The following is a 23,667-nucleotide window of genomic DNA, read 5'->3' on the forward strand; positions in this document are numbered from 1 at the left end:
ATTAGCAGTTCCATCAAGTTGTTGCCATTGCTGGCAGTAGGTGGCAACTGTATCTCGGACTGTAAAGACGGCGCCGTGGGCCCACAGCCAGCTGGTCCGACTTTATCCCGCAGGCGGGACGGTAAATCAGGAAGCGGTAGAAACTGACTGGGTGTTGAGTATGGCACTGGAGGAAGCCATCCCTGGTGTTTCACCTTTCCAGGAGGCTGTGATTGTCGGTTAGGAATATTAGAGCTGTCCTCTGCTGCAGGTCGGAGAGTCTGAGTCGAGTAGGTAATAGAGGGGTGATTTCCGCCTGGCTGCTGACCATACTGATGACCAGCTGAGGGAGTGTCCATAGCAATAGCAGGACTGATATGTTGCGTTGGACACTCATGGAGAGGTTCAGATACTGGCTCCAGGACAGACGAGGAGCTGGTGGGATGTAAGGGCTGCGAATCTGGTACTGATGCATCCACTGGCAAGATGGAAGGTGGGAAAGCATTCGCATAGCTGGTCATATTACGTTGCTGTCCGTTATGTGCTGGGTGCTCTGACAGATTCACTTGGGAGTTTACACCACTGCTGCAAGCCTGCAGGCCCGAGTCATACTCACAGTTATTTAAAGGTCTAGGTGCTGGCAGCCCATCTTCTTGATCACGAAGAAAAGCAGCAATGAGGGAAGCTCTCTTTAGCTCCATCTCCTTCTCTTTGAGTCGACGCTGCATTGATAGACGTCTGGTAATAGATTCTCTGGTGTTGTGAGCAGTACGTGCCTCTTCGTCTAATTGACGTCTTTGCCTTTCTTGCTGCATGTATAGTTCTTCCTTCTTACTGAGGGCTTCCCGGGCCTGAGCATCCAATGTTAAACACTGTTCCTCAGCTAGACTCTCTTCCATCATCTGCCGCTGCAATTCTGCTAGCTCCATGCCCTTCATCTTCTCTTCCAACATCGCTGTCTGCAAATCAGTTAGCCCTGCGATGATAGAGCCTCCCGAAGGTGAGTGACCACTAGCCTGGGATCTAGGTTTACTGCATTGAGAACCTGAGGCATGTGATCGTGAAGCGGTCGAGCGCTGCCTGGCAGAGCGCTGATCTATAGCCATCCCTGCCTCTGCACCTGCTGTTGGTTTATCGGTGGATGTACCTGATTTGGGTTGATATTCAACTTCATAATCATCAAAGTAAGCCGGGAGATGTCTCTCTCGCTGAGTTTTCCGTCGCACGGATATGTCAGGGATATCCTGGTGCTTAAACTCCATGTCGTCCTCAGAGTAGCTATCTATCCGGCTCGAAGGACCACTTGTTAGAGAGTTATCTCTGGGATGCTGGGATGATAGCTCCCTCAGGACTTAAACTCCGGTCAGAGAGTGGGGCACAGAGAGTGATGTCCGGATATACTTTAATGGAAGTTAATAGCAGCTCAACAGTACAGCAGTAGGCATACTTAACGAATGTGGGAGGGGTGGACAGACGTGTGGTTCTGAATAACAAGAAACAAGGAGAAACAATTTTCACATATAAATATAACACTCGTCACTTCCCAACATCATGCCAATATAATGATCTGTAACCCAAATAATCAGCTGAATGCTCTGACATAAGAAAGTCCCACAATCCCATTTAAACAGGCAGGAAACAAGAATATCTATATATCTCAGACAACAGAAAAGACCTAATGCCCCCAAATTAGGAAAGGTCAGCAATTACATGGTCTTCAGTGCCCTCTTGTGGCTAAATAACACAACCGCGGTACACAGATCCAACCCGCAACAAATGCTACGGTGGTAAGTCACATGCCTCTACCACTCTCGATAAATCTCCTAGCATAAACCCCCTGTAATCAATGTCAAAGTACAACCCGTGCTATAAGTGGAAATAGACTCGTAGAACTGGAGGGATTTTGACTCACATTTGCACAGGAACGCACACGGCTGGAGATCGCTATTCCCCCACACTCATGGAGAAAAAACATGGCTAGTGCTCCTCGGACTCGTGATACGGCAGGAGCGTCGTAAAAGCATGTGACGTCACCACCGCAGCAAACAGTAAGAACAAAGTGGAACTTATCGGCAGAAATTAACACTGCACTTATAGCGATGCGATTGAAATATAAGGAGACTTTCGGACAGATTGTCTTGTTTGTCTTGTTTGTTTTGCAAGTTTATTTTAGCACAAAATGTATCTCTATATATCTTGAAAAATATAGATAAATTGTGTGGTCAGCTGTGAAATGCATTTGACTTTTTTTTAATAATGTGTGGACAGAGTTTTGCATTCCAGTGGTCATATGATGGAAATAGATTGAAGTTGCTGATCTATGCGAACCACCTCAAGGCGTGGATTTGGGGCTGCACACAAAATGTGTATTTATTGAGTTAACTCAAAGAAAAAGCATGTGAGGATCATCAGTGGCAGGGTCAGGTCTAAAGAGCTAATAAATCTGAATGGTTGCTACACTGCTCCAATTTGTGCCAGAGGATAATATTTTGGAACTTTTAAAGTGTTCCAAAGGAGATGAGAAAAAGAAAGGATTTAATCCAAAACAGAATCTTGGAGAGACATCTCTCTTTTTTTGGTAACAGAATGTCTTTGTAATATCAACCATTCATCACAGAACATTTTGTTCAATCAGGTAGAATTTGAATTTTACGTATACATATGTTTCCCTGTTGCAAATGGGCCAAAAAGTGAGACGCAACAAGGTTATTGCTTTCTGTTTGACCAAATCTTCCCAAAGTTCCTGTCACCTGTGGTTTTTAGGTCACCACTCATCCCGTGGTTATTTCAGTCAACTTTGTGGTGTAGAGAAATATTTCCTTGCACTTTTATTTATGTAACCATGTTGATTTAGACATAGACATGGACTTTATTTAAACTCACACTGGGGAAATGAACTTGTTGCAGCAGCACAAGTGACAGGAAAAAAAAAGGCGAATTAGACATGGATTAGAAAACAATGTGTCATTTAGCTAAAAAAATAATGTGACTATGTGAGCTTTTGTAGCTGAAGTCTCTCTCTTATATCACTGCCCCCAGTATACTGAATAAAATTTAGCAAAATTTGCAGTGCCAATAAATCTAATAAAGCAGTGGTTCTCAAACTGTGGTATGTGTACCACATGGGTTCCCTCTAATGGTACGTGGGAGGACTCCCCCCAAATTTTTAAGATTAAATAATATACCATGTTCTTTTTGAGGGATTTCTGAAAATTTTAAATGTACAGCTCTGCTATCACTTCCGACATAAATGAAGACAGGAAACTAAACAGCAGTGGCGTTTGTAGGGCTATGTGGTGGCAACACAGTCATTAACATACTGCTGCATGGGCTGAGCTGTAGTTACATCGTAAGGTTTTAAAAACTGAGCTTTAAAAAAAACAGTGGTAATGAAAACCGAGAGAGGCCAACAGTGATCACCGACTGTTTTTAGGGGCTTGTTCAGATTAAATAGAAGAAGATACAAAGCTTTAAAACATGTTAAAAACACAACAGCCTTAATAAACGAAGAGTAGTTTGGACTCAGAAGCAGGGTTCATAAGTCATCATTTAAAGACCGGATTAAAGACCGGTGAATGTTTTAATGCAGTGCAGTTGTTATTATTATCACTTGTCACATCCTGTTTATGACAGTTAAAATAAATAACATTAATTTAAGAAATAAATAAAACATAATAAAAAATAATAATTTTTAATTAATTAAAAATATACAGATACATATTTTCTATAGTTGTTTGATTTAACTGGATATTAGGCTCATCCAGCAAGGGCATTTATACATTTTCTGATTTTTTTTTTTTAATTATTATTTTGACGCTTTGGTCCTCCATAAATGGCCAGAGTGGCACTCATCATGGAGAATGCCGTTTATTTTACTGAACACCATCGATCTATAATGCTTAAATGAGTAAAAACATTTTAATGTCGTGGCTGGGAGGGATTTTTAGGCTCATGACCTTAAAAAAGGTCAAAGCTATAAAAATGTGTTCAAGGAAAAGTAGCCCACAGTATTTTCATATGAACTGAAGCGAAGTAGACCTGTAAAGGGGCCAAAAGTAAACACTGTTGCTGATGGCTGATATATCAACATCGTTTTTATTTTTATTTTTTCTACGTCAAACGCGGAAGGAGCTAGGGCGAGGGCAGAGAGCCAGAAGCGAGCTTAAACAGAAAAAAAAGGGGCATTCTGCTCCGCCCTCAAACCTCCATAATCTGTCGCTGTATCAGTGTGTCCGCACATAACAGGAGGTTTCTACGGTCGAGGTTTCAGTCCGTGCTCTATTTGACCTTAAAGCAAACATGTCGGGTTAAAAAAAAGAAAATACGGAGAGCTGACCTACAGTGTAGTTAGTGTGGAGAGTAAAACGAAGCAGTCGCAGGGAAATATGTAAAGACCAACAGGATGGCGTTTGAGGGAGAAAATAACGAAGCAGCGGGTACTTTTATTGACAGCTATGGTGAACATTCAGGAGCCGTCGTAGCTTAGCTGTAGCGCGAAGTTGACCCAGCACTGGACTACACGCCGACCCGCAGACCCGAGCGGACGGAAGGGAAGCTGAAGCAGCCGTAACCTAAAGGAAGGAGAGTAAGTGCGAGCGTGTGCGGGTGATGCTGAGAGGAGTCATTGTTGCTATGAATTTAATCGTGCTTATGGTTAGCGCAGTAACTTAGCTAGTCGAGCCGGGCTTCATCAGTTGGTGTGTGGCAGTCAGACTTGCTAAACTTTGCTTTTTTACAGAAAGTTTTTGCTGAGCATGTGCCTGCCATACTTGTGTTTACGTGGTAAATATAGAAACGGCTGCACACAAGAAACTTACTAAGAAAATCCATTTACGGTAGTTAGATTTTCACTGCAGTCCACTCTCAGTTTATCAAACATGCCCGTGTAAAGAAAAAGACTCTAATGATCATTGATTTGGATCAGGATTTTATTACAGCCTATATGTACTGCTGTGCCCATCTGCCATCAGCAGTCCGTTATCAACCAGTAATTCGAGTTTTGAAAACCTGAAGAGGCAGCACTTTTACAGACCTTCAGGAAAAAGCTGACCTTCATGAAGACCCCCTCTGCAGAGCTTTGCATGTTTGTTGACGTGAATAAAGCGATGTCAACTCAGCGATGTCAACAGTTTACATTTATTTATAACTAGTTTAACCCTTTATTACCAGATTATATACCTACGTACATCATTAAAGTATGATGCTATAATACATTATATACTGGGACATGGCATTCTAATCTGGCATTCCATTCTATACCACGATATTCCACACCTTGCTGTAATGTTCTGTTCAATATGACATTTCATTCTATGAAATTCCTTTCTATATTATGACAATCCAATCTTTACTATGACATTCCATTCTACACTACGACATTCTACACCTTACTATAACGTTCCTTCAATATGACATTGCTTCTATACTATGACATTCCATTCTATACTACGACATTCTACACCTTACTATAACGTTCCTTCAATATGACATTGCTTCTATGCTATGACATTCCATTCTATACTACGACATTCTACACCTTACTATAACGTTCCTTCAATATGACATTGCTTCTATGCTATGACATTCCATTCTATACTACGACATTCTACACCTTACTATAACGTTCCTTCAATATGACATTGCTTCTATGCTATGACATTCCATTCGGTGTACAGTCAAATTGTCTATTAAGCTGAACTGTACAAACATATTCGATTGTGGAATTGTATAAAATGTTTGTATATGCCATATACGCATTGGCACTCACAATGTCTCATCAAGATTGGTTCACTCGTATAGGAGGAGATAGGGAGCATACAAACATGTATAGTATGATTTCTCTATTTTGTTAAACTTTGGGTGTTCAGGAACTAATTCACTGGGGAGCTGCATCCTAGAATTATTAGTTTTCTATACTCTTACTTGTTTTTCCTTCTTACCTCTGAGCTTTATCTTAGGAATTTGATTTTTTTCAGTTAGCACCCAATGAGGATTTAGCATATTTCAGTTTTGTCTTTATGGTCTACAAGCGTGTAGTTTTAGTTTCGTTTTTATTACTTTCTTTCTTAGTTTTATTTATTTATTTATTTATTTTTTGCCATTATTAGGATATAGAGACTATTCATTAGGAGCATGTATTTTAGAACTTAAGAATAATGCAATTTTTAATGGCACTTGATTGATGATCATATAGAATAGTAATCCCAAGTCTCACCAGGACACAAATGCATGTCTCATCAAGTGTGTTGTGATGTTGTTACTTCCCATTTTTCTCATAATTCTTGTCTTTATTTCTGTTAGTCTTGCTCATTTAGTTTTGTATTTTAGTTTATTCTTAGTTAACTCCACTAACCTCCCTGTTACTGGAGTTATAGCTTAAATACATAAGCTGTAAAATGTATTTATTTATGTAAATAAATACATAGCTCAAGATACGTCTGTCTTGAGTGCAAACTACACAACAGGAACACAGTCTCTAAACCGATTTAAGGCTTACATTAGTGTGTCGTACAGTTCCTCATTACAGACTGTCTTTAATAAGGCTAATTATTATAGAGGCCTGTAGACTGAACTCATTGTCATGTTGGAAACGGCTTAATTGTATTGCATGACATATTCCTGGCACCCCAGTACAGAACTCACTTTAAATTGGTGTGAATAGCATGTCTAACTAGTCTAAAGATTCAAACAATGGGGATTTGTCCAGCTGCTTACTGCCTTCTTCCAAAGTCTCCCCTGCCTCTTTTAAATCAGTACTTTAGTAAAAATGTCTGGCAGCTCCTTCCATATTGTAACAGATTTTATTTGCTGAAGGTTTTTAGACAGTAATCATATACTGCTTTTAGATCACCAAGGAGAGGCTCCTGGGAAACCTTTGAATGAAAACCACTAAGAACAGGTTGCTTTATTTAATGCTTGCAAGAGCTCGCAGCATTCAACACATATAAATGCAAGGTACAAAAAATAAATCAACCATTATCTTAATCTAAATTCGTGTCCTCCCTGAAAAGGCATTTGTAACAGCTTACTCTGATTTTTATCAGTAAACGGGAATACTTTAATAACTGGAAATATTTGTTGCTCCAATTGAAAAGGATACAGACCAGTTGAACAGGAGAATGATCTTCTTTATGTCGTTGGAAAATGAGCTCAAGTATGAATAAACTCCAGCGATAAGGTCGGTTGCACAGTATTAGACCGTTTTGGTAAGATGTAATAAAAGGGGATTCCCTCATCCCTTTAATCAACAGCGCTCTCAAGAACCTTTGACAAAAACCCCAACTTTGAGTCTTCATGGGGGTAGGGTTTATTACAAACCTTTTACATTACAAAGCTTGCTAGATTTATGATTTGAATGGATTCTTTATAGTAGTGATGATTAATTTTGCAAGCCTGTACTCTTGAGAGCAGTCAGTTTCCAGTTCAAGCTTTATAATTTTTGAAATGTTTGAATCATCTGTCATCAGTAATACTAAAAAGAATTCTTATTCTGACTGTATGCCATTTGAAGGAAAGTGCTGGTGATAGAATAAGGTCCACATTTATCACAACAAGGATATACTGAAGTAGTATAAGTATGTTAGGTTTAGATCTGACATATATACAGTTTGCCACTGCTGTCTTATTTTAGTTGTAAAATAACCACTAATAGCCTTGGTAATGTTTCAGTTGTGTATGTAGGCAGAGCTGGCACAGTTTTCAAAGACAAATAAACTGTTTTATTTACTGGAAGGACAACATCAGTGACACAGGCATTTTATGGGGAAAGTACATTATTCTTGCATCAGTGTGTGCAAGTTTTATCCAGGTCATGTACAAAGAACCGCACTGTCAGCTGTTGCAGTGGAGAAAAATTAGTTGAGTGGTTTAAAATGGAACAGCACGATAAGAGCTTCATGTTGTTTCATATCACAACTTTCTTTAAATAATGTTTATGACCCTTTTAGGAACCATCACAACACAGAGAGACTTGTGGCTAGATTAGAGCAAGGTCCAAGGAAGTAGGGTTTAGTGTGCAATGCAAATGTGAAATTGCTCAATTAATTCTGACCCTGAACTTTATTATTTTCAGACAGCTTAACAGCCTTCTTCACTTGTGACTGAAAGTCTGTGCCAGAATGCTTCACAGTTAGCAACTTGCTGTGTGTTGTTGTTTTTAAATAATGTACTCGATGATTTGCTCGTCACCTCTTATCTGCCTCTTATCTCTTGCTTACCACTGCATTCTTTATATTTTGGTTGATTGACCATCACTGACCATTCGCAGGAAACAGCACTGGTGTATTTTTAGCCAAAAAGTCACATTGGGTAAAGTTCCAGCTTACCTCTGTCTCTTTCTCTGTATCTGCTGCATTAGATAACCATAGATGCTATAAAAGATGGATGTAGTCACTGCGATGTCACCCACTTGTTTTCGACTTTCAGAGTTGAAGTCTTTATGCTAACATTTGGTGTAGGAAGTCATATTTGGCGTACACGTCAGCTTATTACTGTTTAGTAGCAGAGTAATAGCAGTCTAACAAAACAGCACAAGCTTATTGGCTTGGCTGCGTAACTCAGTGAGCCCTTATATTTGTCAAATGATCCATTAAAATGATCCAAAGGGCATAGAGTAACATAGATACAGTGAAGAGGTCCAGTTCATTAACTCCAGTTAGAAAATGTGAGGCACACCACAGCATCAAGGTGGATGAGTTATTAAAGCCTACCTCTTTACCCTCTTTTGAGTTGTTGTGAAAGAAGGGAACTCAAATCAGTTTGTACCAGCCTGTAAACATGCTTTTTAATCTTCTAAATGTATGCATTTCAACATAGGAAACTATGAAGGTGTCGCCTTCATTTTTCTGTTGCTTATGATGTTACTTGGCAACAGATCTGGGGTAAACAGCATTTTTCTACTTATGTACTTTGAATATGAAATAGCTAGTGTAAAGAACTAAACGTATACATGGTTATACCTATAATGTATATCAATACCTAAAGCATCATAAAGAATGTGCTGAAGGTGGTCATTGTCACTAGATGTTGTTGTTTTATGTGGTTACTACTTGATCCAAGAATCTTGTGTAAAAGAGCTGGTACTTTCTGATAAAATATAGTTATATATTAATCACGTAGGGAAATGCCTTGACTTTTTCCAGTTTCTATTTAATATTAATACCATGACTTTGGGCTTTCTGGAAATATCGAGTACTGATCTGACACCAGTGTTAAATTAATTATATAGAATCCTTATTGTGAGATTGAAAATCCCTTTTAATGTATAACATTAGTGTAGACTTCTAACATGTATGATCATCTACTCTAAAGTCACTGACTCTGTTTTTAAAGTGCATTTTCCTTAAACAGTTTAGAGACGGTGTCCCTGTTGTGTAGTTTGCACTGATTCCAAATTACACATCATGCACTAACAATACAGTCCAGTCTTCTCCTCTTAATGCCAGAACAGTTCGTCTCGGGTATGTCCCCAGCTAATAATTTGATCAGCTAATGGTGAAAAAGAGCAGATCCTTGGTCCATTCAGTCCACCTCTCTGCATTCCTGCCACAGCTAGCAGCAGAGCTAACATAGCACAGAAGAAGCGAATAGCTGAGGGACCGTATTTTGGACGTATTTCACGCTTCTGCTTGTATGCTCGCAAAAGTTTTTAACATTGGTCAAAGTGACCTGATAAAGTGAGCCCTTCTCATTCCTCGTCATGTTTGGTCAGTAATCTTATTTAAGAACATGGAAGGACGTGGGTTTTTGTGTAACTCTTAGTGGTGAGCCTTTATTATGCCAGGCACGATTATTTCTCTTCACCTGTTTACTGTCAGCTCCTTGTCTGTGAGTGAGGAATACATATTCCTAATTTCACCGATCTCCTATTGATACTGAGTATCAGCAGATAACCACAGCCAAGGTATTGGAACCGGAAAAAGCTGGATGATATTGGATCATGTCTAAATTCTGTAAGACAGCATCAGTACTGGTAATAGTATTTACGTAACCTTCACCAGTTGTGAGATGTCTCTTGCCCACCAGAGTCATTTGTTTTGGCTTCATATTTGCGGTGCTGTGCAGCTGCATTTCTCACATACCCCTGTAGCAAAGAAGCATTTTTTTACTCAGTGAGTCACAGTGCTCATTTGCAGCTGGTAAAATATCATGGACATGAGCAAAACTCTTCCAGTATGTATGGCAACTATTCCTATTCAGCAGGTCGACTAATCTCTTGCTGAAATCAGATTTTTTTTTCTGCTGTTTTCCTTATTTGCTGTTTTTTTTTAGGGTTTTTTTCTCCTTATAATGAAGAGAATTGGGGTGGGGTGATAACTCTTGACGTTCTGGACCCTTTTGAAGCCTCATAACCCAAGTTATCAAATATCGTGCTGTGCTGATTACAGTGACTCAGCTGCTAATGATGAATATGTGATTCCAGCAGCCAACCTTCCATCTATCTTTTTTCTTTGGCTCATCAAGCTCAGGGTCACGGTGAGACTTGAGGCTTTCCCGCTGTCATCTGGCAAGATGGAGGATACACCCTGGAAATGTTGACAGTATAATTTCAGCTCCATGCGAGAGTCTTTGCCGCATACAGTTATTATATGTGGTGACACTAGGTTTTTTTGCTCTTTTGAAGCTTTGAAGCTTCTCACAGTTTTACTAAAAGATGGGTAAATAATAATAATCGAGTTTACAATTTGTTGTGTTACTGCATGCGCAATATTAGCTTTTCAACAGAAGGAGAAGCCGACAAGGGAGGTGTTTCAGTCTTGTCTGCTCTCTTGATCACCATTTGTGTGTAACTCAGAAACTGTTGCAAACATATAAGTAAATGGTGTTGCAGTTGTTATTTCTCTTGGTTTGCTTTTGCTTTTGCTGTTGTGTGTTCTGGATGTTTTCTTCGTAATGTAATGGGAATAGTGTTTTTTTTTTAAGATGTTAATTGTATAAGAAAGGGCAGTAATGTTTTATATAGCACAGCCTTGAGTGTGGGTTTTCATTCCTCCTCTTCACTGAGTTGGAGTATTTCTACATACATAGCAACAGAAGTAATGTAGGTAAACATGGACTGCTCTACTTCAGTAGAAAAAAAGTGTTTACTTATATTTTCCTTTCCACAGAGTATGTGCAATTTCTATGTTTTGTGCATGTTTTTGGGGAAGTGTCAACATGCTAAAACAAACACAGTGTTGTGTCAGTATATGGTAAATGGGTTGAATGTGTTTTTATGAACTTTAGCCACAACCCTGTTATGGCTCTGTTTGCTCAGTTACTAGTGAAACCAATCCTTTCCAGTTGCAGTCTGTTGGTCTCTATTCTGATGTTGTTTTCTTTTAATTAGTTTTCCTTTCTTCTGTGGGGGAAAAATCATTAAAATATTGTGATATTTTGTCAAAAGACAAAAGGGGGATTTTTACATGTGACCTTTTGAGAGATAACAGCAGCGCAGGTTATTTTAACAGAGCAGCGTGTGTTGACTTGTCAGAACATAACGATATAGTTTCTTTATCTCCACTGTGCTGCAGGAGCCCAAACACTAAACACAACCGATTAAAAAGTACCTTAGATAAAGTGGATTAGCTCGGCAACATAAATATAATATGACAAAATTAAATAGTCCAGACAGTCAAGATAACACAAAAGATGGGGTCAGTGAGTAGAAATTTAATTATAATACGATAAGAAGCTTGATAAGTAAACATGTAAAGAGCTGATTGAGGACTTGGAAATAAAAAATTAAATACACCTCTAGGACCAAATAGTCAAGATTGTTACACAGGTCAAACAAGCCTCTGTATAGCTTGACATCAATAGTGATTCCAGAGTGTCATACAGCACCAACAGTGCATCAAGCAAGGAAGCAACCGTCTAATTGTGAAGCCAGATTAGTTTCTATAGATAGCATCGGTAATGGTAAGTAGGGACTTTTGCTTAACTAGATAGTTGTGCCGGTTAGTTGGTGTTTGTGAAATCATTAGATGTTTTCCTTTCATCAAAGTCATCAGTTTTTTTGTATCTGTCTGCAAAGCTCCTGAATAAAATTGACATTTTTACAACCTCTTCTAGAACTAGTGAAAGATTAGGATTGAGAGAAGTCCAGCTGGCCACTGTGATTTTATTTTCTTCTGTTTTATCCTTTTGCTGTGTATTTTATTATGAGGGTTTTTTTTGTTTTTCAGTTGAATTGGGGTGTGGTGCTAGCTGATAATGTTTTGGACCTGTGTGAAGCCTCATGAATAAAGTTAGCAAGGAAGTTGTTATACTGAATACTAGGAGTCTCTCAAGTGTTGCAGTAAACAATAGTGTAAGCCAATCCAGCTAACAGCTTTTTCTCATCCATCTGTTTTCTTTTGCTTATTCAATTTAGGATTGCAGTGAAACTGGAGCCTATCCAAGCTATATTACATTTCTAAGCCATTGTGGAAAGCCTTGGCAGGACCTAGAGCAGGGATGGACAACATTTTGAGCCACAGTAGACAGAACAAAGACAAGAACTTTCTGTTAGAAAATGATACATTGGTCAGGCAAAGTTCAACAGCTCCACTGTCCTGGCCTGCAGCTGTGCTTTGAAGATGCTCTGAAATGTGGAGTGCAGGTTCAAGTGTCACTACTCCAATCTCACCAAGACTGCAAAGACTACCATCTCATAGTGTGGTTTCTTGCTGAATTTAATGTGTAGCTGAGCCTCCTTTGTGTGATTTTTTTTTTTTTTGGCAGGAAGTGGTTTAGTTTAACTTTCAGTACATTCAAGTCATGGTCAAAATTCTTAATGAATGGGAATTACTCTGTTATAAAGCTGTGAATGGTAACCACTAACGTTTTATGCTCTGTGTCTATAAACCGCCCCTCATTCTGAGTTGTGTTGACTTAAAAGGGTCAGCTGAGGTCTCCATTGCTGTAGCCTGCTTCTGTGGTCCTGTCTGCACATAACTAATTACTTTTATGGTGTCAGAACTGTGTTAAGTTACTGCTGGAAGTCGTATCCTTTCCTGCTGTTGTTTTCCTCAAGTGAACTGGCACAATTGCAGCTTTTTCTTAATGTTTCAGCCATCAATCTGCTTTTCAGTTTTGTAGGGTTTTCTTTCTCACTTAAAATGTAACTTTGATGTATTTGCTGTGATAATGTCACTAGTCACTTATTAAAAAATATTACAATATATTTCATTCTGCAGCTGTTTAGCCAGAACATGTTTTCCTGTAGCTTCCAGTATTTTGTCAGTAAGTTTTGATACTATTTTTATTAAGATTGTTATTTAATAGTGTTGATTCTGCGTGGAGTAATTTTGTGCCTGCACACCTTTTTTGTAAGTCTATTTCCAATTTGTGTATAGTATTTAAAGCAGTGTAATTATATCTAGTCTACTTATGCTATAGCTGTTATACAGTAACTACTAATCCACTTCCAAAACAGCACATGCTAATTCTGTAATTTCTCTGCCAGTCCTTGTATAGATTACCCCCCCTCCACCACTGTAGTACTAATTCTTCAACTTTTATCAGCTTCTACTAAGTCGAGATCTATGTAACATCTATGTAAAGAAAATACACAAAAATTAGAGTTTTGAAGTTGTTAAAGAGCAATGCAGACAAATAAAACAGTTTAGATAAAGGAGGAATTCATTTTAAAGCTGGATTTTACTGGCTCTGTCCAGTAGAATGAAACAATCTATTCTGAGATGTGTTTGAGTGAACCTGGAGAAGTTGGGACCAAAAACAAAAAAAAAATCCCAAACAGTCTGTTTTGTTTAATAAAATATAGAAATATATATAAGCATTAGTTAGTTTCAATAAAATAAGTTGCCAGAACAAGAACAATGATAGAATGGAGAAAGGGTTAGGCTTAGGTGTTACAGTAAAGGTTAGCTTTAGGTTAGAAGACCAAGGAAGGATGAGATAAGTGGTTTAGACAAGAGAATAAACTACTTAAAGACATTTACAATTAGATGAAACCGAAAGAAGGATTGCAGCGTAAGAGGAGGCTGCAGTAAAAGCAAAACTTAAAGAGCAGCTCAGATCACGAGGACCACCCCTGGAGAGCAACTGGGTGGATATCCACAGTTCACAGTGGAAAGAATATTTTAGTTTGCAGAAAAGTTGCTCAGACAGGACAACAGTCTGTACAGAAGGATCTGCAGATAGGAATGTCCACTGGAAATTTGCACGGTAGCCTCTGGCAGGCTTCCAGCCCAGATAGACTTTAGTCACACACAACTTTTTCTGTGGTCAGCTGGCACTGCAGCCAACAGTCTGAAACTCAGAACCATAACCTTGAAATGTACAACAGACATTCAGCTTATTTTAAGATCGACTGCTGATGGTTATTTTAATTGTACAAAAAGCACCTTTAATCCTGACTTTTAATGAAGTCCAGCAGTCCAGGCTGAATGAAGAGCTGGCGTTGTAACCAGAAGTGAAACCAAAAAGTCATAAAAAGTAAAATGTGTGAGAGCTGATAGCTCTGACCTCAACTTATACCAAGGCCCTGATAAGACGGAGCAAGGAACTGGTAAAACTCTGTGTGTGTGTGTCTGCTGCATGATAAACGTTTTGGGTGTGTAAACAGGGCTGTTTTTCTCTCTCTTCTTGTACAACATGTAGAATAGTCCCCAGCTATCGAACAATTATAATAACATCAATAGAGACCTGAAACAATTGGAAGAATATTATTACTGCAGCATTTAGTGAGCTGCTCTGCCTGGAACTGTAAAAACAAAATGTGCAAGTCTCTCTTTTGTCATCAACTTTATACCTACAGCTCCCATTGTTTTAATTAGCTTGACTTTATTATTGTTTTATTCTGCTTAAACTATTACCGGCTATTACTGTCGTTTAAAGTAAGACTTACATCGAGCCCCTGCTATGGTGAAGCATGTGCTGAAGGGCAGTGGCCAGAATACGAGTACCACTAGTAAACAACGCTTGTTCAGTTGTTTGATAAATTGAATCTGTATCATTAATTGGAGTAATCGGTTTAATCCAGAGCCGCTTACACCCCTGCTGGCACAATACTTTGACCCAGTAATAAAATAGGAAGTACCCATTAACTGAATTTAGGTCACCAAAGATTTAAACGTTAAACAACAATTTCAAAAACATTTTGAAAGCATGGCTACTCAAGTATTGTGAAAACACGCAATTCTCTTGTCTGCTGAGGTTTGTGCAGCAAATGAGCACTTAGTACTTGTACTCAATGTATTGGAAGCAGCTCTAAAGACCTCTGTAACCAGGCAGATATCCATGGCCAGACAGGGGTCAGCGCCTATCTGAAACAGGAAGGCTTATCTCAGTCAGTAATAATGCCTACCTACTGACGGTTGTCCAGAAATATTATCATAGTTTTATTTGTATTGCACTATTTTTCAAACACACGGCTAAACAATGGATCATAGTTTTAATAAAAAAGTTAAAAGAAATGATAATAAGCTTTGCCAAAAGGGAAAGCTCAACTATAAAAATGTTTTCAGAAGTCATTTAAAAGTTACCGCTGACTTAATTTTCATGAAATCCATTTTTGTTATCTCTCCGCAGCACTTGTGCAGTTTTTTTATGTGTTGTTTGTTTTAATATTGTTGCACTTCCTCTTTGTTTTTATAAGTCAGTAATAACACCTTTGTTTGACGCTGTTTTGTTGCTGCTGGCATTAAGTTGAGGGCGTAGAGTTTTTATTCTTTTGTTGGGATGACTGTAATTTCCAAGGAGAGAGGTTGAACGTTTAAGTCAAGAAGCTACACTTACTACTGTGCACTTCAATAGAGGTCATTCTTCACTTATGAGCTTCATCTGATGCTGTTTACCCCAGCACACATTGAAAATGCGAACTGATCAGAGTAGTCCTAAATGTGTATTCTAATGTTCCAGAGGAACAAGGCTCTCCAGAGGAAAATGCTAAACAGACACACACATGTTGCTATAAAACAAGAATAAGTCTTTCTACTGAATTCATCAGTGGAGTGCTTTCATGGCGTAATGGTTTATTATTGTGACCCCACTGAGCCCGGGCTCAGTGGGTCACAAGCTTATATCTGCATCCTCAGTACAACCCGGATGTAGTAAATTGGAGGGCTGTTTGGGAAATGGCATCTGGCTTAAAGGTCTGTCCCAAACCAAACATACAGATCCAGCCCTTTGGGAAATAAGGGAGCAGCTGAAACTACCTAGCACTGAATTGGTCTGCAGTCTATCTAATGTTCTGGTATTACAAATATACACAAATCAGAGACTTCTGAGTGAGTCATTCCAAATACCTGTGGCTTCCATGTACCAGTGTAGTACACAACAATTAAAGTGCAGCTCTATTCACATTTAACTCTAGGTTTCTAGTTTGTGCACAGAAAGAAGAGCTCTTCTTAAATCAAGAACTCTGCAAGCAAAGGGCGTTTTAGCTGAGCTACACCACACAATGCTGACTACAGATATTACTGGTATATGGATATATTTTCAAATAAAGCACAGTGAGACAGTCTTGTTTTTATTAAGATCGTTCAGGTTGTTGTATTACATAAGCCGCTTCATTCATATAGTGTTTTTATTGCACATTTTTGCATCTCTCCTCTCTAAAAAGTTTTGTGCAACCGTGTCGCCACTAACTCAGAAGCTCACTTGCAACTAAAGTTCTTATCTATATACAGTACAGGTGCCGGAAGTGCTCAGTGTTGTCAAGTTAACAGAGGTCAGGATATTATTACAGACAATGACACTGCAAAGTTCTAGTTTTCACTGCTTGTAACTGTTACTGATGAAATGCAAAAACAAAACAATTCTAATATGCAGAACTCCCCCCCCCCCTCCAAAAAACCCCCTCAAATCCTTAGCTTCTATCCAATGCAACATGTACTGAATGGTCAGTTGTAAAGTAGTATTTATTAGCAATTGCTGCAAAGCATAGGTTGAATACACCCCCCCCCCCCCCCCGCCCCCACAAAAAAAAAAATAAAAAAATATCCTTCTCTGCAGCAGTGCCTCCTTTCACTCTAAGTCGTTCCTTTCTCATTTTATCTCTTCTTTTTCACCTGACAGGTGCATGTCTTTTTTTAAGCGGCACATGGCTTGTATTCTGCTGACAAACATGGACCCGCCCACCGCGGAAAATCAGAACGGCCTCCCGCCAAATCTAGACTTGGCCACTGGACCGAAGCAAGACAGTAAGGCCACCTGTCTGAGCGTCTACCAGTACTGCGAGAAGGAGGGAGGAGAGGGCGGGGCAAGTTATTCAGAAAGTGTCCTCACGTTTCCACCTGGAGAGTACGTAGCAGAGGAACTCTGCATCTCTGCAGCGAAAGCGTGTGGTGAGTCACAACTGTGTTTCAGTTCACGTGTTTACCCACACATGCAGTGTATAGTTTCATTTACACATCTGACATTTTTTGGTTGAGCCATTTTCTAACCTCAGCTTAACAAAAAACATTTGTATAAAGAAAACAACAGCTGTTAACTGTGCATTACAAATAATGCATACATTCACGCTGGAATCCTCTTAAAAGGTGACTGGTTTCTTTATAACACATTTCTTTCTGTAAGAAGCCACTTGAACTCTAAATAGGTCACAGTACAGTTAAGGATTTTTTTAATTAAGCGTTTATATCAATGAAATCTAAAGGTTCTTCTGTATCCACATATTCTGGCAGTGAAAGACCCACTCTTAACCAACAAGACATTTTTGGATTACAAATTTCACTTAGAAATGTCCCATAAAAACAGCACTGCTTTCACATTCATGGTTTGCAGCAGTTCCCCTAATGCACAACTCTTTCAATGAAAATAAAAGGCTCCTTTTCGTTCAGCTAAACTTGGTGAAGCATTAAATCAGCAGGCACAGCTTTTAGTTTTACATTGTGCAACATTCCTGCTATTTAAAGCACATTTGCAGAAGATAGCAAAATATATCGTTTCACTGAATTCATTATACCTGAATAATGGATGTTATTTACATTATTTCAGGATGAATAGGCTGATGCATTGTACAGCACCTGAGTTGATGTTGGATATTCGTATTAGCAACCACTGTTTTGTTTTTCTTATCCATTTTAGGGTGTTTTAAGGCAGTTGAATAAGTTAGCTGTGTTGGCATTTTTGGGGAAAACAAACTTGATGCACTCTTTGAATATGATTTGTTCTTGGTTAAAATTGCTCTAAATTGGAATTACTTCTGCTTTGAGATGAATACTCTTTGCCCTGCCAGAACAATGTGAGCCCGTAATCTGGTTTGTTAACCTTTTTTGGACTGTTGTTTCAGTGCATTTGTTTTAGACATTAAATACCATACCTTTTTCTTAATCTTTCATTTATTCTTTGTAAATGCAAGAAAACCCCCCCCAAGAAACACCAACACAAAAACTGCCAGACAAAAAAAAACAAGACTGCATTTTGAACAGAATTTCCTAGGGAGGGGAACTTCATGCAGTAACTTTAACTCCATTCTGACAAGAAATTATTTGACTCTAAATTAAAGATGTCTACATTCCCAAACTACTCACAGATGATTGTGCATAATTATGGTAGACTAGTGATAATGGTTACTTGAACTGTCACAAAAAACAGCTTTTTAAAAATAAAACCTAGGCCCTAATTATGCAGGCCTCAAGATTGGTGAGTGACCTCCTGGCAGCCATCGGTCACTAAGAAAAAAAAATACACTCCCCAACGTTAACGACACATGAATAAAAATGTGAATTTCAGCTGTTTGGCAGATGTTGCAGATCACTAAGACACTGGGTTACTAAGGGCTAACTGACCAGTTTAATCCTCGTAAAGGTCGTAAAGGAGCATTCAAGCTCTGCAAGGTTTAGATGCACATTTTCTTAAACTGTCTTTTAAAGTAAGACCAGAATTAGATTGCTTAGGCCAGTTTTTAGTCGTGAAAACAGAACTAAGATAGTAAGGCCACTTTGTCATCGCCTCTTTCTAGAAAACTCAGATCAGGAAGTTGTCTTGCTGTGTGTCTGTTTTCCCCTATGTGCACCCTTCCTTCTGGAACGGTTGAATGAAGTCTTTTTACCATGAGCTGTTTTTATATTTCCCCATTTTTCAAAGTCTTTGTTTCATTTTTCATTTCCACCTCTTTGTCAATTCTTAAACTTGTACTTTACCTTCTGACTGTCTCTTAGACTGTTTCTTTTGTTGGTTAATTGCAGTTGAATTTAGCTGAATAAGTTGAGTAGTTTGTTACTAGGATATTATTTATTAGAGAATCATTAATATTCATTTAAATGGCTAGGGCAGGACAACTTGCTACCAGACTGAAGTTAATTATGGCCTCCTTCTTTGCAGTCATCCCTAGTACAATTTCTTCCTTTTAGTCCTCATGTAGAAATAAGTTAAAAAGTAAGACACAAGGATGTTCTGCTTGATTGTTCAGTTTCTAAAAAAAAGCATACAAAGTTATTAAATCTAACATGCGGTACAAATCTCTTAAAATGTAGAACTACAGTATTTTAGTCTTCAGTGTATCTTGAACTTTTTATACTGTTTTGATTGTAATACATATCACACGGTAGGAGTTGTCTGTACATTAACCTTGTTAGCACTTTGACTTTACTTCCCTTGTTGTGGTTGAGCCCATTTCCTCCTCTCCTCGGCAGCGCTTCTGTCCTCACTCTGTTGCTTCACATGTGTGAGGGCTTCCGCATGCGTGATGACATTTTATGCCCTTTAAGTTCAGTTCGAACACTGATAAAACACCAGTTGTTTTCTTCATGGCACTTTTTATGCCTCAGCATTGTAGACCGCCGTGGCCTGACCCAGTCCAATAAAGTTCATCACCCATGCCAAGGAGCTCAGTCAGGAACCCGCTATCTCAGGAGCATTCAAGGGAAAGTTTTTCAGATTTGGCAAAAACATTCATTTAAACTTAACTGGTTTTCCTAGTTCAAGTTTGGTCTAGGCCACTGTCCTGGTGTCCGCTGTGTTCTTGTAAACATGGCAGAGTACATCATCACCACGAAAAGCTGGAGAGGATTTCTTTACATGGGGCCCAGACATGAACAGGATTCAAGGATGAACTACAGGGAGTGCAGAATTATTAGGCAAATGAGTATTTTGTCCACATCATCCTCTTCATGCATGTTGTCTTACTCCAAGCTGTATAGGCTCGAAAGCCTACTACCAATTAAGCATATTAGGTGATGTGCATCTCTGTAATGAGAAGGGGTGTGGTCTAATGACATCAACACCCTATATCAGGTGTGCATAATTATTAGGCAACGTCCTTTCCTTTGGCAAAATGGGTCAAAAGAAGGACTTGACAGGCTCAGAAAAGTCAAAAATAGTGAGATATCTTGCAGAGGGATGCAGCAGTCTCAAAATTGCAAAGCTTCTGAAGCGTGATCATCGAACAATCAAGCGTTTCATTCAAAATAGTCAACAGGGACGCAAGAAGCGTGTGGAAAAACTAAGGCGCAAAATAACTGCCCATGAACTGAGAAAAGTCAAGCGTGCAGCTGCCAAGATGCCACTTGCCACCAGTTTGGCCATATTTCAGAGCTGCAACATCACTGGAGTGCCCAAAAGCACAAGGTGTGCAATACTCAGAGACATGGCCAAGGTAAGAAAGGCTGAAAGACGACCACCACTGAACAAGACACACAAGCTGAAACGTCAAGACTGGGCCAAGAAATATCTCAAGACTGATTTTTCTAAGGTTTTATGGACTGATGAAATGAGAGTGAGTCTTGATGGGCCAGATGGATGGGCCCGTGGCTGGATTGGTAAAGGGCAGAGAGCTCCAGTCCGACTCAGACGCCAGCAAGGTGGAGGTGGAGTACTGGTTTGGGCTGGTATCATCAAAGATGAGCTTGTGGGGCCTTTTTGGGTTGAGGATGGAGTCAAGCTCAACTCCCAGTCCTACTGCCAGTTTCTGGAAGACACCTTCTTCAAGCAGTGGTACAGGAAGAAGTCTGCATCCTTCAAGAAAAACATGATTTTCATGCAGGACAATGCTCCATCACACGCATCCAAGTACTCCACAGCGTGGCTGGCAAGAAAGGGTATAAAAGAAGAAAAACTAATGACATGGCCACCTTGTTCACCTGATCTGAACCCCATTGAGAACCTGTGGTCCATCATCAAATGTGAGATTTACAAGGAGGGAAAACAGTACACCTCTCTGAACAGTGTCTGGGAGGCTGTGGTTGCTGCTGCACGCAATGTTGATGGTGAACAGATCAAAACACTGACAGAATCCATAGATGGCAGGCTTTTGAGTGTCCTTGCAAAGAAAGGTGGCTATATTGGTCGCTGATTTGTTTTTGTTTTGTTTTTGAATGTCAGAAATGTATATTTGTGAATGTGGAGATGTTATATTGGTTTCACTGGTAAAAATAAATAATTGAAATGGGTATATATTTGTTTTTTGTTGAGTTGCCTAATAATTATGCACAGTAATAGTCACCTGCACACACAGATATCCCCCTAAAATAGCTAAAACTAAAAACAAACTAAAAACTACTTCCAAAAACATTCAGCTTTGATATTAATGAGTTTTTTGGGTTGATTGAGAACATGGTTGTTGTTCAATAATAAAATTATTCCTCAAAAATACAACTTGCCTAACAATTCTGCACTCCCTGTAGTTGGATGTGACAAAATACAGTATTGTACCAAATACAGTATTATTCTCTTAATATTTTGCTTCCATTGTGCCAGATTTGTTCTAATTTGTATTGACGTTTTGAGCAATACCTTGCCAAGCTTTCTGAAGGTCTTTCTGAGGTTTTCTTTGGACACTGGTGTCTTTCAGAGGAAGGTTTTCTTTTTCTTTTCTTTTTTTTTAAAAGACACTTAACACTGACCTGTGAATCATTCAAGCATAAAAAAAGCACCGAAGGAATGAACAAGTATTTGATCTACACATAGCAGGCAACTTACCAACAAAACAGAGCCTGCACTTCAACATCATCGAAGCAGTATAAGATCGTCTTGACAGAGATTTGGACAATAGGCAACCAACATCCAAAGAAAAGCTTTAGATTTCCTTGAAGAGGCCGGGAGAAATATTCTTGACGAATGCTTATAAACATTAAAAGAAAGTCTAAGAGTCATAGTAGTCATACTAAATACTGACCTTATTCGAGCTTTTTAGAATTTTACAAACTATATACTCTATTTCCATGTATATATATATATATACACATGTTTCAACAAATTAATTTCACCATTTCCTACAAAAATATAAATACATGACGGGTTATCAAGCATTTTACGTAATACTGTACAAATGCTTATTACTACGGATGTATATGAAGTCGTCCATCCATTGTTAGCCTATATACATCATCATCATTATCATCAGACTTCTAGCACACAGGGACTTTCGATGTGGGGGGAAGCATATCGACCAGCGGTAACTGAAGATACACTACACGAGAATATTTGGTTGTTGTTGAGCATGTTAATGCAGTTGTTTGCAGGCTGCAGTGATGCCACAAAGCATCCTGCATGTGCGAAAAAAATTCTAAATATCAGCAGTTTGTTTAGTGAAATTGTTTTTTATATTTACGAACTGGTTATTGATGTGTGCAATTAAGTGTTTACTGAAGTGACCTTTAAATAGGGGATGATGTTAGACACTGTAGGACGAAGTGATTGGAAGATAGCTGCTAACGGAGTAAAACTAACAGCACCTTAAACATTTAAATGACTTAATTAATTTAAAACAATATGTATATTTATTCTTTTTCCAGGGATTGGTCCAGTGTACTGCAGCTTGTTTGGCCTAATGAGGGAAAGTGACCGAACATGGTTCGCCCCAAATCATGTCTTTAAAGTGGACCACTCATCCTGTGAGAAACTGCACTTCAGAATCAGGTAGACAGTTATACTTTTTAGTTTTTTTTTCTGATTTCCTTAATCTGTTTCAGATTTTTCAAACTTTTTTTTCTTCTCTTTTTCTCTTTTCTCTTCTTTTCCATGATCACCCCTCTTGTCCAGATACTATTTTCCTGGCTGGTACAACAGCAGCAATTTATCATACGCACATCGCTATGGTTTCTCTAAAGGGATGGAAAGCCCTGTGATGGATGACTGTGTCATGGCATACCAGTTTTTTCAGGTTAGTCTTAACGCTTTATACCTCATAAAGAACAGTAAGACGTCATTTTGTTTTTGTAGCGCCATAGAGTCTGCAGAGTCTGTTTAATGCCTTCACCCTTTCTTTATCGTCTGCGCATGTGGTTTCTTTCTCTTTTTTTTTAGCACTGTTGGGTGGGAGATAAAATGTGCTTGTTTCTCTGTCTCTCTGACTGGCTGCCAGTCTGTCTGTCATGTCAGCCCATTCTTTGGTACAAATTAAGAAAACAGGAAGTGGGGTAGTGAGAGTGCTCAAGAAGCACAAAATGGGGAACAGGTCCAGGTTCTTTTTGTTTATGTGTATGCATGCACACAAATGTTTTTGTGTGCATGTTTTTAAAATAGCTTCTGACTTTTTTTTTTATCTTGTCATGTTTGTGCTAACCTCACTTGAAGACACTGTCTGTTGAGTTTTGTTTTCATCACCATTGCCACATTGCCACCCCGAGCTGTGTGGCAAAACAGACGGGTTTGTTTTGGTGGACTTCTGCAAGAGTTCAGCCACGTAGTAGTTTGCTGATGAAATAATGGATAAAAAGAGTTGTGCATTAAAGTTGTGCATTTTCTGTCAATGCACAACTTTAATGCAGGCTTATGGAGGCTGCCCCTCCATAATCCTGCTTATGGAGGGGCAGCCTCTTC

At 38.9% G+C, this 23,667-nt stretch overlaps 1 protein-coding gene across 1 annotated transcript in view; it reads left to right on the forward strand.

Moving 5' to 3' along the window:
• The first annotated feature begins 4,149 nt into the window (after nucleotides 1–4,149).
• Nucleotides 4,150–23,667, forward strand: part of LOC113025906 (tyrosine-protein kinase JAK2-like) — a 40,129-nt gene continuing 20,611 nt past the window's right edge. The window contains exons 1-4 of the mRNA XM_026174148.1: nucleotides 4,150–4,564; nucleotides 16,981–17,249; nucleotides 22,641–22,764; nucleotides 22,888–23,008. Of these exons, the coding sequence (XP_026029933.1) occupies nucleotides 16,985–17,249; nucleotides 22,641–22,764; nucleotides 22,888–23,008 (510 nt within the window). The 5' untranslated portion in view covers nucleotides 4,150–4,564; nucleotides 16,981–16,984. The remainder of the gene's footprint in view (nucleotides 4,565–16,980; nucleotides 17,250–22,640; nucleotides 22,765–22,887; nucleotides 23,009–23,667) is intronic.

The sequence above is a fragment of the Astatotilapia calliptera genome, chromosome 7 (genome assembly GCF_900246225.1).
Source record: "Astatotilapia calliptera chromosome 7, fAstCal1.2, whole genome shotgun sequence".
Taxonomy (NCBI): domain Eukaryota; kingdom Metazoa; phylum Chordata; class Actinopteri; order Cichliformes; family Cichlidae; genus Astatotilapia; species Astatotilapia calliptera.